Source organism: Colletotrichum paranaense (assembly GCF_030867605.1).
Source record: "Colletotrichum paranaense strain IMI 384185 chromosome Unknown Scaffold_5.1, whole genome shotgun sequence".
NCBI lineage: Eukaryota > Fungi > Ascomycota > Sordariomycetes > Glomerellales > Glomerellaceae > Colletotrichum > Colletotrichum paranaense.
Window position 1 is genome coordinate 1,931,172 of NW_026848963.1, and position 15,595 is coordinate 1,946,766.

Here is a 15,595-nt window from a genome sequence, read left to right on the forward strand (position 1 = left end):
AACAAGTCTCCCTATATGATCGAAGAGCAGAGGCCTTCAGTCATCCTTATTGTATTCTCTCACCTCGCCTGGGAAATTTGCCCACCTCAGATCGAAACCCCAGCAGCCACAAGCCGTGTTTCCACCTGCAGTGGTGCAATTTTCGACTTGTTGGGTCATCTCTGCAGACATGGATACTCCCACTCGGTTGAACGTCGTAATAGAGGCTGAGTGGGAAGAGAGCGCGCACTAGTCACTTAGTCGATGGCCCAAGATCTTCCGTGGGGTAGCATTGGTGCCCTTGAGGCAACTCTGACAGGGGTCGGCCAGGATGAAGCCGTGAGAAACCAATCCGGGGAAGGGAATGAGATTCCGCCAAGCGTCGCGATGCAAGGGCCAACCCTCCATCTATACGACCTCTATCCCGATTTCCAACAGACTCGACACGCAAGGTGGCAGGCCGACATGGCCGCAACTTCACGAGGAGGGGGAGGTGCTCCGGACGCACTTGCTGTCCAATTGCGGCTGCAGTCTCGACTGGGTTACAGATCGCTAGATGCCTGTTTGAAGGATTGCTGCAGAACATAGGGCCCGAACTTGCCCCTGAATCCAGCAGTAATGGATTGCGTAGCGCGGTATGTGAAATGTACCAATCGGCGACCAGGCTGCTTGTCGCGAATCCTGCGCGTAGCCGAGTCTCGGAACTTTATTCGACGCAACCTTGGAGTGAAGAGCGGACTGTCGCCAGTTCGGGTGGCCTTTGCATGTTCGGATGAAGACTCCCGCAAGATCCGGTGGCTTGAGAAGGCGGACTTGGCCTCGTTTGTGTGTAGCCGCCGACTGAGCAGAATACTAAGTATCGACGCCGTTGAGTCGGCACCGGGAGCTGTCACAGATCGCGGCCGACCGTGCAACCTTCAACGTCGGCACTAGCAACAATGTGTATCATCGATCTCAAACCGACTTCTTCTTTCGCTGGGCTCATTTCGTGCGTGCAACCTTGGCGGGCGCCCACCCAACGGCACGCTTTGAGTTGCGCCTTGGATCAAATGTCTGTGAGTTGGTCTCGTTGCTAGCGTCAACGGTCGCTTTTGGAGGCCTGCCTCACGCGCACGTCCTGGGCAGCTCTGTATCCGTAGCTCGGCGATGGCGCAGACACGCGAAGTCCACGTGGTATTTGGGAAAGATTGATCAACAAATGCAGGAACATCAGGAGCTCTTTGAGAGTTGAGACATTTTCGCACTGCAGTATCAGCCATCATGTGTGAGTTTGTGATCTTGGCAGAGTTCAATAGTGAGCAATAACCCTTCGAGATCGCAATTCAAGTGCCGATCAACTGCAGTTTGAGAACAGACGACAGGCATCTTTTCTCCACGTCGGAAAGGACGGCTGCTACGGAGGCGGGGGAGATCAATGTGCCAAAATCATTGATAAGCCCTATCAAGACAGAGAACAAGGTCAGATTTCGTCATTCAAAAAACACCAGAAGTATAATTTGAATACCGTCGAGATTGTCAGGTGCAGGGTAGTGAATAAAGATTGACAGGGGCAGTTGCCGATTTTCCAAGCCCATGTATGCACTCGACAAGTACGCCTACGACTGTGTGAGCATGATAGGTTGCATCAGATGAGGATAGATCAACAGATGAGCCAGCAGCATAGGCCTAGCTCTGTCCTGAAGGAGACGGCAATGCGTTCAGAACGACTAATTGGTCTTCAAAACTCTTCATTCAGTCCCAATAGGGAATGCGGCAACTTTCAGCAGTTCCATTAGAGTGACGATCTCTTCTCGTTAGTCGTGAGACCTAGCGGTCAGGCCAAAGAAACAAAAGAGACGTTACTCCACAATCGAGGGCTTTTTGGGGGCCAAGGTTGTAGCTGGGGATAAATATTGACCAGGGATGGGCGAAGATATCCACAAATACCGCCCGAAACCATGCTGCAAATCGCAGATCACCACTCTGCCGATGTTTTGCTGATTGCAATGGCAATTCTCAGGAGGGCCTCACGGACCATGTGAGCATTCAGTTAAAGCTTGGGAGTGCTTGACTTTGATCAGAACTCATGCAATTGAGCCTGAAGAGCATCGATGACCCAGGAGAACCGCCGCTGATGAACTGAAAGATCTGGGGTCTAATGGCTCTAGGGGTTGAGTTTTCGACCCTGGATCCGATTTGAGCCGTTAAGATTGATGAATTCATTGAAGCCCGCAACACAGACCAAGTGGGCAGTAAAGTCGCCCATAGCTAAGCTCAAAGATGTATAGACAAGTAAAGTAACAGACAAAACAAGATTTCAGCCCATGGTTCGGTCACAGAATATCCCGAATTTCGATTCCACGGTCACACTTTCTCCGGAATACCTGATCCAGACCGGCCCCACTCTGATCCGCTCGTTACCGGCGCTGCGCGGTTGTTAACGGCGATAAGGGCCCGATAGTCACGGTGAAAGCAGCAGGCAGGAGAATGGCCGTAATAACGGGTTCAAGTGAGAGAGCTTCAGAAAGGAATTTCATTACGCCCGAAATAAACGCAGCAAGCAGTACAAGTTATTCACAGCTTGGGAACACCTCCCGCCGTTCCTAAAGTCTTAGTGTGGCTCTTGTTCTGATCGATCCCCTCCTCCACCGCCTTGATCTGCAATGCCAAAATCTTAGAGTAGTACCGACAAATTGCGAGATTGCCGCCCATGAACCAGAAGCCAGGGTGCCCCGTTGGCCGCCACATGGTCCTGAACTCGCCCTCCTCGTCCCACCCCCACACATCGCCAACACGATCGGCGAGCTCGTCGCCAAAGATGTTGCGCGCCTCGGTGCGCATGTTCTGGTATCCCGTCGCGAAGATGATCTCGTCGCCCTGAAGCTCCGAGCCATCCGCGAACTTGAGACCATTGGGGAGAACCTCTGTGATCTCCTGACCGCTCTTGATCTTGATCTCGCCGTCGATGATGAGCTGGCTGCATCCGACGTCGATGTAGTAGCCGCCACCGCGCTGGAAGTACTTGACGAAGAAGCCGCCTCCGCTTGGTCCCATGTCTAGGTTGAAGCCGGCTTTTTGGAGGCCTGAGAGGAGCTCGGCGTCGTTGGCATTTTGTACTTCCGTGGTGCCGACTTGGAGCGATTTGAAGAGCTCAGCGGGCAAGCTCCACAGCCACAGGTCGGCGTCGTCGACTGGGGGTGAGTCCTCGTCGTAGAGGCCTTTCAGACCAATGTCCGTGATTGAACTTGAGGAGACGACGGAGGTTGAGCTACGCTGTACCATGGTGACATCGTATCCTTGTTCGTAGAAATCCTGTGCAATGTCGTGACCCGAGTTGCACGAACCAACGACGATAGCCTTCTTGCCCTTGGAGTTAGGCCTGGCGCCCGGGAACTCGGAGCTGTGACAGAGGCGATCTCCCTTGAATTTGTCCATGCCCTTGATACTAGGGAAGAACATCTTGCCAGAGTGGCCCGTCGCCTGGATGACGTGGCGAGGGTGCAAAGTCCGAGTTTCCTTGGATCCGTCGGGCTTTTGCCTGTCGAGAGTGACGGTCCACTGCCTCTTTGAATCATCCCACGACGACTTTGTGAGGGTTGTTGACATCCAGACGTTGAGCTCGAGAAGGCTGGCGTACGCCTCGAAGAAGTCTCCCATCTTGTCCTTGGGCGTGAATACGGGCCAATGGCTGGGGAAGCTGATATAAGGTAGGTGATCGTACCAGACGGGGTCGTGGAGGACTAGTTGGTGGTATCGCTTGCGCCAAGAATCGCCGATGCGCTGATGCTTGTCTACAACCAGGGCATTGACTTTGAGCATCTTCAATCGAGCGGCGATTGTGAGGCCAGCCTGGCCGGCACCTGAATGGTTGTCAGTATAATCTGATGGAAATTTGAGAGCCACAGTCCAGAATGCTTACCGACAATCACTACCGTAGGCTCGCTATCAACGTAGTTGACGCTATCTTCTCTCTTCTCCTTCCAATTCTTGCTTTCTCGCTTCTGGACGTGGTCAACGCCCTTCTCTCGTCGGTGCCGAGTAGGCTCTTCGTGACCCGCGATTTCGCGCAGGGTCGTAAAGAATGTAAAGATCTCCCACTTGTCACCAGACTCAACCATGCGCACGACACCCTCGCCAGGTCCGACATCCGTCTTGACCTTGATGAAGTATTGCAGGCATTGGACCTTGCCATGAGCATCGAGCGGCGCAAAGTGAGGTGCTCTGTAGGCCGTGGAGGTATCGATTTGCACCTCCTTGAGCCGGCACGCCTCGCTGAGGAAGCTCTGGATCTTCTCCCTACCCTTGAGGGTGCGGAGGTCCCATGATAGCGCTAGGTGGTCCCTCCAGTAGCCGTCAGCGACGAAGAGTTGTGCGAGCTTGTTGTAGTCCTTGGAGTTCAATGCAGCGTTGAAGGCGTTGATGACATCTGTCGCGGCCTTCCCCGCATCAACCGATGTTGAGCGAACAGATGGGGGATACTCGCGGGGTGGGAGGTTGACTGAGCCCGGCTCGATCCGTTCGCTTCGCGGAAAGGTTCCTGCCATTGTTTCGAGGTGTTTGGTGGAAGGTGGTGTTGTAATATTTGATGGTCTGCCTGCAGATGCTTCTGGGGAGGATTGGTGTGGGAATGCCTTCAAAGGAGGGTCGCAAAGGAGACTTTATGCAGGACGAGAGATCTTCATCCCCAGTGACAGCTTCCCTTCCTCCGCACCGGAGGGCTGAGTCGTGACATCACCTGAGAGCTTTTGACGCGACAACGCATTTTGAGGGGGTCCTCCGGGGATAGATCGGGCAAAGAAATGAAACTCTGTCGCACACAGTCCACGAAGTAATGGCGTCCTGCTGTGCCGCCTTAGCTCTCAACAGTTTTCCCATCCGTAGTGGTTTTGTGGAGTTTAGAGGCGCCAAGGGCCGCACATTGTCTCTCAGGTGCAGACGATAGCGCGCAACCGGCTTCCTCGAATGCGGGGGAACGGGGCAACTGGGGGATTCAAGCCTGATCCAGCGGGCAAATCATAGAGCTTCAGGATATTTCTGCCAAGTTGGACGCGCTCTGCTTGGATGGATTAGCTTGAACTCTGCCTTGATACGGGCTGTTTGGACCCGCCGGCGGCTCGAATTACCCCAGACTGAGGGGCGTTGACGCAGCTTGTCGTCAACTAAGACAGAGCTTCTCCGCACTTGAGGTCGCGGGGTTGGTAAGGGATGGTTGGTCCCCCAAGATCTAGAGACTATGCGAGGTTGCTTCAAGCTTTGGTAGAGACCCAAAGGTTTGGGCATTGGATGGAATGCATACTGCCATCTGAAATGATCTGATTTGATCTACATCTCTCTCGAAAGACTTCACACATGCTTGAATCGTTCATCCCACGATGCCAGCAGCCAAAGAGTCAAAGGGCCATCGTTCCGGGTACCTTTTGGTTTGCACATCAGCGTCGGTGGGGGTTGAGTGCGGGGAAAGGCGCGGGATCATGCATGAGAAATCCGGGGCAAAGGAAGCTAAGTCCGTAAAGCACATTTCCGCGTTGCGGCGTTGCGGTTCCGCATTGCCGCCCCGTTGCGGCTCCGGGTGGTGTTTTTCAAATCATCAACCGCTAGTTGTCTGGCGCCTCTTTAGATAAGAGGCTAAGACCTAGTCTAGTCGACAGATTCTTCCAGCTGCATAGCGGTTCAGCTAAGGGAATGCACCTGACGGCCTCTCGATGCAAGAGTATCTGCAAGTTTCGAGATCTACGAGATCTGCATATTGGGCCATCGGAAGACAAAGCGATTTTCTCAGTAAGACAAGTTTACATCCCCTCATAGTAAGGCAATGCTAGGTGGTTTTGAAGCTATTGTCACAACTGTCGATGGGTTTCTTATCGACTGATCACTTCTCATGACTGCAAGAAAAGATGATTATGGCATCTGTCAGGCAATGAGTTCATCTCGACCTGGATAAAGTGGGTATCTGACTCCCTCATTCTAGAATGCACGCGCTGCCCATGTTTAATCACCTAGTAGACTTATATTACATGTAGTAGTGCGTTGTGACGCATGTAACACAATGTAAGAGTGAGGTTGGCCAGAAGAATCGCGCTCTAGAAAAAGCAACTAGTACAACTCGATGAGGCGTGGCTGATCTACATCCAAATCTTTATGCATTTCCCCTTCGAGACGAATGTCGTGCTCAGCGTATCGCTTCGTCCCATCAGACGTAACACATACCGCCATGCCAACGACACGACCTCTTCTGACCGGCTTTCCGACCACCCTGTGCTGATCAGGTGCAGCCGCGTTCTCTGGAGCTGACTCTTTGGGTCCTGCAACAGGGTAAGGCTTACTCCGTTTCGGATACCTCATCCGCTTTATATGCGGTGGTTCCCTGGGGACTCCAGTAGCTGGGTCAATCGGAGCACAAAAAGGTATAGGGGAATATTGTGTGTCTTCAGGTCCGCGCTCGATCCTCAACACCAACATAGTGGCCATGTGTCGTCCCGTCTCGTCGTGTCGCATGATGCACGAACGCCTCGCGGGATCCTCCTTCAGACGCCACACCGGAATCAGGATATCCCCAGAGAAGAGCGTACGAGGACCAAAGCCGTATTCACCTCGAGACCTGAATGAAGGGCTGAGGTCTTCCGGGAGATCCCGTGGCTCTAGACTGAAGAAGACATTTTCTTCCATCATTGTGTAAATTTGGTCTATGAGCTTGGCCTGGCCCAAGGAGAGTTGGTGTCGTTGTAGCTTGCCCAGATTTTTGAGGGTATTTTGGATGAATCTCTCCTCAGGCGGCATCTTGGCGGGGTTGCGAAAGCGTAAAATGGTATGGAATAGCATAGCAATGGTCTCAATCTTGTCCGAGTCGCCCTCTGCATATGAGAAGCTGGGCGGGAAGAACTTGTGCCAGAGTTTGGCGAGACTATGCAACGGAGAGAAAGACTCGGGGTATTCGTCGGGTGCATCCGCGAACATGAAATAATTGACCGTACGGCCACTGGGGACACCCGAGGAATCGTACCAGCGAATGAATATTCGGTCCTGTTTAAACAAAAACCGCGTGGTACGGTCGTCTGTCCAATTTGGTGTTGCCCCGGGGATCTCTTGCATAACCCATTCGTCTCCGACGGGGTTAACAGGTGGCAAGGCGAATGTGGAGGCGCGCTCCAAGTCCATGACAACAGCAACCTCTGGAAAGCCAGGCTTCTCGGGATAGTCAAAGGCATCGACATTGCTGCTCATGTTGTAGAATGGAAGATTCCTACGCCGTTCTCCGGTCCAATTCGGCACCCACGACGGGTAATAGTCGTTAGATTCATTGAGCGGCCCGAACTCAGCCAAGTGAAGGAGCATCTGCAAAGCAGTCTTCTGGCCGCGCCGGAACATCGCCAGTGCGAGCCTTCGGTATAGAACTGTCCAGTGTTGTCGAAGATCGAGATAACTTTGCTGGTCCATGATTTGCTCATGGTCTGGTATCAAACCGAACAACGCAGCAATTCTATCTTCTGGCTCCCTACACTTGGCAGCGTGGAAGTTCCAGAGCAGCTGGAGGATCGACTTCCGCTCTTCGCTCAGACTCTTCATCATCAGGATCTGGTAGTGGTACTGGAACCCGTATAGCTCTTCCACACATTCCAACTGGCGAGCAGCGGCGACAAACCAAGGCAGACCTAGAGAGGATGTTCCGCAGTGGACTTTGGCCTCTTTGGCTAGGCATGCCTCCTGTATAATCCAACGGCGCGAGAACCAAGGCCGGGAAAGGAAACGCTTGAGTTGAAGGATGTGATCGGCCCCAATTTGGCTCTTAGTTATCTTCAATGTTGCTTCAGCCATTATTTTCACTTGTTTTGTGTCCGGGATCGTTTGCATCATGCGTATAGCAGAAACGATTGCTGCTGTCTTGTCGTCTGGGTCACCGAGCCATATGTGGACTTCTTTCGCTCCTTTGTAGATCCGACCCATGCGAGGAAGTTGTTGCGCTTTCTCGCCAGTATCTTGCTGGTTGAGGCAAATGGCATCTATCCAAAGAGATTTGATTGTGGACGGCTGCCGTAGAGCTCTCAAGAGTGAATCGACTGTCGGGCTGATGTCGAAAGAGAATGCACCATCAATAAGCAATTGACAAGACGATGGTGCGTCTCCCCAGGTGTATGAGACGGCCTCAAAATCATTTTCTGTGCCGAAATTCTTCATCTGCTCCGCTTTGTCATATTGAGCTAAGGAGCATTGCAGAGGAGACTGGGTATCCGCAGCCGGGTCGAGGACGACGATGCGAATCGAGTCCGGGCTCCGCAGAGGCAAATACTGGTATGGAACAATGATATTCGAACCCATTTTGCATAGAAGAGCGAAGCAACGATGATGAACTTTTGACGAGAGAATGATGACTTGGAATGATATGTTTGCGATGCTACCAATACCAGTGGAGATCAATGCTGATACCCAGACTTTATGGCAATTATGAAGACCTGCTGCATTCACAGCTTGATGTGTGATTGCATGTACGTACATAGCAGCTGGAGTGACCAGAATGAGGGTTTCACGAAGTATCATGGCCTTCGATCATGTTCGCATGAACACTTGCCCATTTTGCGTTACAGGAGGCATGTCGCAGTCTGGTGCAGAATTGCATATTCATGTTAGTTCCCGCAACCGCTCCAAGAAGACTGAATGCATTCCAGGTATTTACAAGCGATTGGAAGGGGTGATAGGAACATCTTATGGTGCCACGAACTAGAACCGGCCTCGGGGGTTACGAAGTGAGTTGTGAGTAACACGAAATGCCTCCTAAACTAAGCCACGAAAAGGCCCGGTTTTTGGTCAGATACTCACACGCCTGTTAGAGGAAAATGTGCGGAAAGTTACATGATAGATTGAGACACTTTGCTCAAAGCATTACACAACGAAGATCATGTGCTCAATTGCGAGAATGTTGATTGAGTCTTCAAGTATAGCCCCATCATGGCTCGGAGACACCGGCATCAAGGGGTTTCACAAGCGTCAAGACGCCGACTCAAGCTGGTATCAGTTAGTCATTCGACACCTTTTTACAAGCTTTTCTCCAAGTTACACCCGGTCAAAGCCTGAACTCTTGACTAGCGTCTTTGAAAATGAAGACTGTGAGAATGATGAGCTGCAGCATCTGAACTTAGAAAAGTCATTTGAGAAAGAAAGGGGAATAATTCGCGGGAGGTGGTTGCTTGGCTCAGTTGTGTGACAAGACCTCTGACTAGGTCAACTGTGGTACTATGGCCAACCCCTCAAACACCTTCATATCCAAAGTCAAGTGTGGGCAGGTCACAGAATTTGAGAATTGCGAGAGTAGGTTTCATATGGAATGATTCTCATATTTCAAACATGAGGACGCCTCTGTACAAAGGATCGCCCGATATCTAATCGCATTTACATCCAGTGTCTTAAGTCATACGTATGTACAAGAATAATGTGTTGAGCGCTGCTATTACCAAGGGGTGATAGCATAGCTCAGGGGATTTTGTCCAATAACTTTCCCAACTTCTCTCTCTCAACTCTCTTTACTGCTTTAGAAAGAAGCAGCACGGGCAAGCTTGCGGCGCATGGAGCGGACGCGGCGGCGAGCAGCAGACTTCTCGCAGTCGTCACCCTCGCCAGCGGCAGCGGTAGGAGCAGCAGAGGGCTCAGCGGGGCTGGTGCTGTTGCCGCCGTTGTAGTCGGGGATGCCTGCAGAGGGAGCGGCGGAGGTGGAAGGTGTGGTAGGAGTAGTGGGGGTTGTGGGAGTGGTGGCACCATCGGAGCCAGTGCAGTCACCGTCGGAGGTCTGGCCGAGAAGGTTGGCAGTGTGGTCCTCGCATCCGGAGAAGGCAACGGGGCCACCGGGGACGGTGTAGTTCTTGGGGGCAGGGTAGTAGATGTTGATCAACAGACCGGGCTCCTCGCCGGTGTAGACGCCGGGGAACTTGACGACGGGCGAGGGGGTCTCAGTGGAGGTACCGGTGACGGAGATCTGAGCGCAAGCGATGTAGAACTGGGCACCACCCTTGGTGCCGGCGCCGTGGAGGCCAATGTGCTCAGCGCGCATCAAGTACTCGCCGGTGGGGACCTCCTTGGGGAGAGTGAAGGTGAAGTTGTGAATACCGGCGTTGTTGACGTAGGTGGCCCACTGGAGACCAGCCTCGGTGATGTTGGAGGTGGACAGCTCGTAGACCTTGAACCAGTCGCCGTCACCCTTGTAGGAGGCGACACCGGAGGGGGCCTTGGAGAGGTAGACGGCGAGGGGACCAGGGTGGCCCATGTCGTTCTCGACGATGAAGCCGACCTCATCACCGGCGTTGACGGCCTTGGTCTGGGTCTTTGCGAGGACATCGTCGTCGTTGCCGCCAATGTTGCAGACGATGCCGTCGGAGGTGACGTCGGTGACGGGAGAGTTGGAGTTCTTGGCCTCGCGGACGTACTGGTAGCGCTCGGTCTGCTCACCGTTGACGATGAGGGTAGGGAAGACGTAGTGGGCCATGGCCTGGGGCACGACGGCCGCGGCGGCGAGGAAGGCGAAGGAGCGCATCTTGATTTTGTGATGTGGTTTGGTTTGGTTTGGTGAAGACCGGTTGGTTGGAAAGATTGGACAGGAAGAAAATGAAGAGGTTGATTTTCCACCAGGGAATGAATGAAAGTGAAGTTTCAAAAAGAAAGAAAGTGGTTTGTACAATGACAAAAGACACAGCGATGGTTGAGAACGAATAGAAAATAGAGAAAAGATGAAAATGGTGAGAAGAAATGGTTGTCTTATATCGAAGATATCTCACCACCCCTAGCGCACTAAGAGGATGGGAACCAAAGACTGTCAGCCGCCATGATCCATCATCCCACCCACATTGCTGATGAGATTTCTCCCCACATCATGGCAGACTACCCTCATCTGGACAAAAATCCAGGCATCATGGGCGCGAAAAGGGGTGGTGAAAGAACAAGGATAGCCAAAGGAGCTCGACCTTGTTGCCTCGTCCAACTAGGATCACACGATAGGAGTAGGCTTCAGTGACGATTTGGTCGAAGTGCTCTTCGTTTGAAACAATGGAGCAACATGTACGCGGGATCCATTTCCCACCAAACACGGTCGTCAACGCCGGCGAACACCCCTGGATTGGGGTCGCAACTAGAGTACGATTGACGACATTGACCCCTGGGCTGCTCCCAAGCCGCCCACGTTGTCGAAATCTGTGGAAATACAGTCGCCAAGCTTGGCTCATGCGCCGATTCCCCTTCTGCTCCTGTTCATCTAAACTCACAGCTCGCTTGCAGCACATACCCTTGTAGGTGAACCTGGCCCGAGCTGGTCGAAGCCCCGAATCGGTCGCTTGTAGATTGTTCTACATCCACAGTGGTCGCCCTTATTCGTCCTAGCCGCTGGCGGCTTTCTGCGCCTGCATGCCCGTAACGGCGTGAAAGGCTTGTCGGGGTTTGGCCGTTGGCGAATTTGGTGCTGTCAATTTCGGTCGACAAGCCCGGTTTGCCTGTCAATACCCGTTTATTGGTACTCTATGCTCTCGGCTTAATAGTTCTGGACTTTCTTCACCTGGCGAATACTCGAAACTATGCCGTATGGCTAGTTCCGCGCATCCCGGAATTCAAAGTCTTTACAAAGCCATTACAAAAACATTTGAGCCCGCGAGAAGAGTATCATAGACGAGCGTTTCCCCAGAGTCAATATGCGTAGCTTTCGTCTCAAGAGCGATCCCGCGAGAAAGGTTATGCCACTCTGAACTCTGTTTTGGCAGTTCTGGTTCCTGATCGACGCGGCCGTGGTGGAATTCACCTGAAACCTGGGTCCAGGGGCGCGCAGCGAGGAAGAAAACCTCCAGCTGGCGGCTATTCCCTGTCGCAGATCAATTTACACGGGACGAAAAGCCCCCCACCAAGAAGAAGAAAAGGAGGACGGCGCTTGGGTGCATTTTCAATTCTTTGGCGGCAGCTCCCAGTCGCAGAGCAGTCGTTAACAGAAACTCGGCACGTAAAGCCGAGTGAATGACTTGGATCAACCTGGGTTCTTGACTGAAGTTCTGTGGTTTCCCCTCTCTTGCTGCGGTGTGATGGCCAAGGAGAGAGGCCAGGCCAGACTAGCATCAACCCCGACAAATGTTGTTATCACGGCTTACTAGTCGGACCCAGCGCTTCACAACTAAAGTGAAAATAAAGTGCGATCGTTAAGTGCCGCCCTGCCGAGATATCATAATAGCATTCGCTAAGAACCAATCCAGCGAGTCCAGCGGCGCTGGTCCGGACGTTCCAGATGCCAAATGCCAGTCGAATCAGGCATGCAACTCCGCCGAGGTTTCTTAGTCAGACCACGAGAACTCCTCCCTCCGGTTATGCTTCTCCTGTTTCTCCTCTTGTCCAAGCCAGTCTCCATCGAGAAGGGGGGCCATACCCGTCAGAGAAAAATAAAGCCGTCTCCATAGTCGATTTATGTCTAATATCAGGCTCCATGGCTGAGCCGTCCGGTGGGATTCCCTATTCGATCGAATCTGTCGACGCCCCCGAAATACTCGGTTCTGCTCCGTCTACACACAAGATCGTCGTTGTGGACGATTGCGCCCTGATATTTCGCAACAGATTCTTCGGCATCCACCGACACTGGTTTATTGGGCCACTTCTGCACTTCCTAGTCAATGTCAGCGTTGACGGGACGAATTAAGTAATGATGATCGCAGCAACTCGATTCAGTCACCTAACCTAGCAATAGCATCGGTTCGCCCCCAACGTGCCGTGCGTGCTTTCCGCGATGCGACCGTACGGAGCGGTGCCCGAGACTGGGCAGTAAGTTGGACTGACGATCCCACTATCAGCTCCGAGGGCGCGGTACTGACTTGCGACGGTTGTCTCAACCTCATTGACGCCAACGATCGGCTTCCGGGCAGTGTAGCACGGTGGGTCTGCTGGCCTGATTGTCCCGCCCCCATGAGCCGAAATTGGCGACTCGAGAGTTGACGTGAGCACCCGATGAGACCGTACCAAGACCTGCGTTGTATGGAAAGACCCAAAAGGATCTCGTTATCTCTCGTATATTCTTCTGCCAAGCGGACGGGTGCTAAGATGTCGCGATTTCTAGCAGCAAGTTATCGCGAAAATCTTCAACCCGCCGGCTTCCTTACTCGCCCAATCTATTTGATTAATCACGTAAGCCATATGCTGCGACGCCCAGATTTTAGCTCGTCTCATCACTCTCGCTGACAACTCTACTTCATTTACTACACACTAGGCGTTGCCAGCTTCTAGCCAAGAATCTGCTGTCTCGAGGCTATATTATTGATATTGCTTTCAATCAACAGAGCAATTGCTGACAGATGATCTGACAGAAGGCTCCGTATCTTGACAACCCGCCGTGCGTACGCGATCTTCCAGATAGCGCACTTTCCCACTCTGCTTTCCCCGGCCGTCGTCGCCTCAGTCGAACTTTTCAAGTATCGTAGGTTTGTAAGCATGCACGTGGATAGTCGTAACTACCATCTCACTTGATAACCATAACCCAAACTGAAGCAAATTTATAACTTTTACTTTGTGTTGTCTATCTCTTCCTCGAACCAATTTGAATCCACCATCAGGCATGATCGTGTCCCTCATGATCCTCCCCGTCCTCTGTCCAGTCCGGGAACCCATCATCAAACAAGTCTTGTAACTTATCCCTCTTCTTCTCATCATCCCATTTCTTATTTCTCATCACCTTCTGCCACTTCCTCCATTCCTCATCATTAAGCAAACACGCATCCAGCGCAGCCTCCAACCCCTTGATGTCCAGTTTCTCCCCGATGAACACCATTTCCTGGCGGCGGTCACCCCACTCGCCGCCCTTCTTGATGTCGTGCGTGACAAGGGCGTCCACTTCGCTGTCGCCGGTGAGATAGTCACCAGGGTCAAGCGTGCAGAACCACGGGCGACCGCCGGTCATCGTAAGCATCGCGCCCGCTTGAGACCAGTCTCCTGCCCTGTGCGGTCGCGTCGCGAGGAAGAACTCTCCTTTCGAGCGGAAGAGCCGGTTGAAGAGGGGGTTGGCAGTCTTGTTGGCGAGGATGACTTCGTTAGAGGGAGGCTCGAGGGGATCTTCCATGTCAGCATCCTCGTCATCAGCTTCGTCCGCTTCTGAGTCATCATCTTCCCATTCCTCATCCTCCTTCTCATCGGCCTCCTCGCCGCTCATGTCAGCGTCATCATCTTCGTCCATGGCATCTTCGTCTTCATCGCCTTCAGGCTCCTCCATTTGCAAAATGAACTTGTCGTACAGTAGAGACCAGAGACGTCTAGGATGGAATGGCCGTGTCCTTGTGTAGATGAAGTTGCGGACGTTGTACTCCTCCGTCTCTGGCTTTGGTGTGACTGCCTTACGCCCATTGACCTGTAACATTGAGTGTCAGCATATTTCATCTTGCGATGTATAAGTGGATAGCTTCAGATGGAATCTTACCTCGCGGACTGTCATGGCGTGCAGATCTTGCAGCCAGCCAACACCAGACTGAGCGACCTTGAGATCGAATGTGTTGGTGTTGACGATCTCTTTGACGTCGATCTTGCTGTAGCTGGATTCCAGGATCTTGGCTCGCGGGTTGAGCTTCTTGATCAAATCCAACACGCGGGCGCGATCATCTTTGGTAACCTGCTCGCAGTCAGCAATTACATCCTGACCATGAAGGTAGTGTATCTCATAGAATCTTCAATACCATATCAATCTTGTTGAGGACGATCACATCTGCAAACTCAATCTGGTCAACCATCAGGTCAGACACCGTCCGTTCATCTTCCGGCACGACGTCGTCCCGTCTTGAAGAAAGCAGATCGCTAGTGTGAAAGTCGTTGAAGATCGTAAAGGCATCGATGACAGTGACAGTCGTATCAAGGCGAGCGAACTTGTCAACTCCGCCAGCATCAGCCCTGAAGAGCAGCATTCGTCAGTAAGATCGCGGCCACAAAATCCCCGAGGGTATGGGACTCACAGCCTGTTGAGCAACTTCATGGTATCTTCATCCAATCCTTCGGGCCCTTCGCCCATCGTAGCCATCTGCTCTGCCAGCCGGGCATCGAAGGTCTCGGCGACTTGTTCGGGCTCGCTGATACCACTGCTCTCGATAATTACGTAGTCGAACTCGTGGAGCTCGGACAAGTTGACCAGCTCTTCTAGAAGGTCTCCTCTGAGAGTACAGCAGATGCAGCCATTCTGTAGGGCGATGACTTTTTCTTCAGTCTTTGTAAGGCGGTGGCTCTTTTTGATTAGGGATGCGTCGACGTTGACACTGTTCGGGGCAGCTAGTTAGTACTAATACATACAGTAGATAGCAATTAACATACGCTCCGATATCGTTGACGATGACCGCAATGCGAAGGCCATGGTCGCTCTTGAGGATGTGCTGTAGAAGTGTCGTTTTTCCGCTGCCCTGTAATCCAGTTGTTGGACACATGTCTCGATCGCTCACATATGTTGATCAGGACTTACCAAGAAGCCTGAGAGAAGGGTGACTGGTAGCGGTTTGCCCTGGCCCGGCTTTGTGATATCGACGCCTGAGTCCTGGCGGACAAGCTTCGGAACCTCGTCGGTCAGCTTTGGTTGCGTAGTGGCTGGCACAACGACGGCACCCGTTCTGGGCTTCGTTGATGATGCTGAGAGTTTTTTGCCCATTGTAGATATCCGCGGCTCTCC

At 52.5% G+C, this 15,595-nt stretch overlaps 4 protein-coding genes across 4 annotated transcripts; all 4 read right to left on the bottom strand.

The window, feature by feature from the left end:
• Positions 1 to 2,532: 2,532 nt before the first annotated feature.
• On the bottom strand, positions 2,533 to 4,502 carry CPAR01_07025 (uncharacterized protein; the record flags this gene model as incomplete). Its single annotated transcript, XM_060491296.1, has 2 exons — positions 2,533 to 3,818; positions 3,878 to 4,502. 2 exons carry the CDS (start codon positions 4,500 to 4,502, stop codon positions 2,533 to 2,535), a joined length of 1,911 nt encoding a protein of 636 aa, XP_060350170.1.
• A 1,549-nt stretch (positions 4,503 to 6,051) lies between these two features.
• Positions 6,052 to 8,271, bottom strand: CPAR01_07026 (HET domain-containing protein; the record flags this gene model as incomplete). Its single annotated transcript, XM_060491297.1, has 1 exon — positions 6,052 to 8,271. One exon carries the CDS (start codon positions 8,269 to 8,271, stop codon positions 6,052 to 6,054), a length of 2,220 nt encoding a protein of 739 aa, XP_060350171.1.
• Positions 8,272 to 9,478: 1,207 nt separating this feature from the next.
• CPAR01_07027 (glycosyl hydrolase family 61) lies at positions 9,479 to 10,474 on the bottom strand (the record flags this gene model as incomplete). Its single annotated transcript, XM_060491298.1, has 1 exon — positions 9,479 to 10,474. The coding sequence occupies one exon, from the start codon at positions 10,472 to 10,474 to the stop codon at positions 9,479 to 9,481; it is 996 nt and encodes a 331-aa protein (XP_060350172.1).
• A 3,033-nt stretch (positions 10,475 to 13,507) lies between these two features.
• On the bottom strand, positions 13,508 to 15,574 carry CPAR01_07028 (CobW/HypB/UreG; the record flags this gene model as incomplete). The annotated part of the gene is made up of 6 exons (XM_060491299.1): positions 13,508 to 14,299; positions 14,369 to 14,581; positions 14,622 to 14,832; positions 14,895 to 15,191; positions 15,247 to 15,332; positions 15,392 to 15,574. 6 exons carry the CDS (start codon positions 15,572 to 15,574, stop codon positions 13,508 to 13,510), a joined length of 1,782 nt encoding a protein of 593 aa, XP_060350173.1.
• Positions 15,575 to 15,595: the final 21 nt, after the last annotated feature.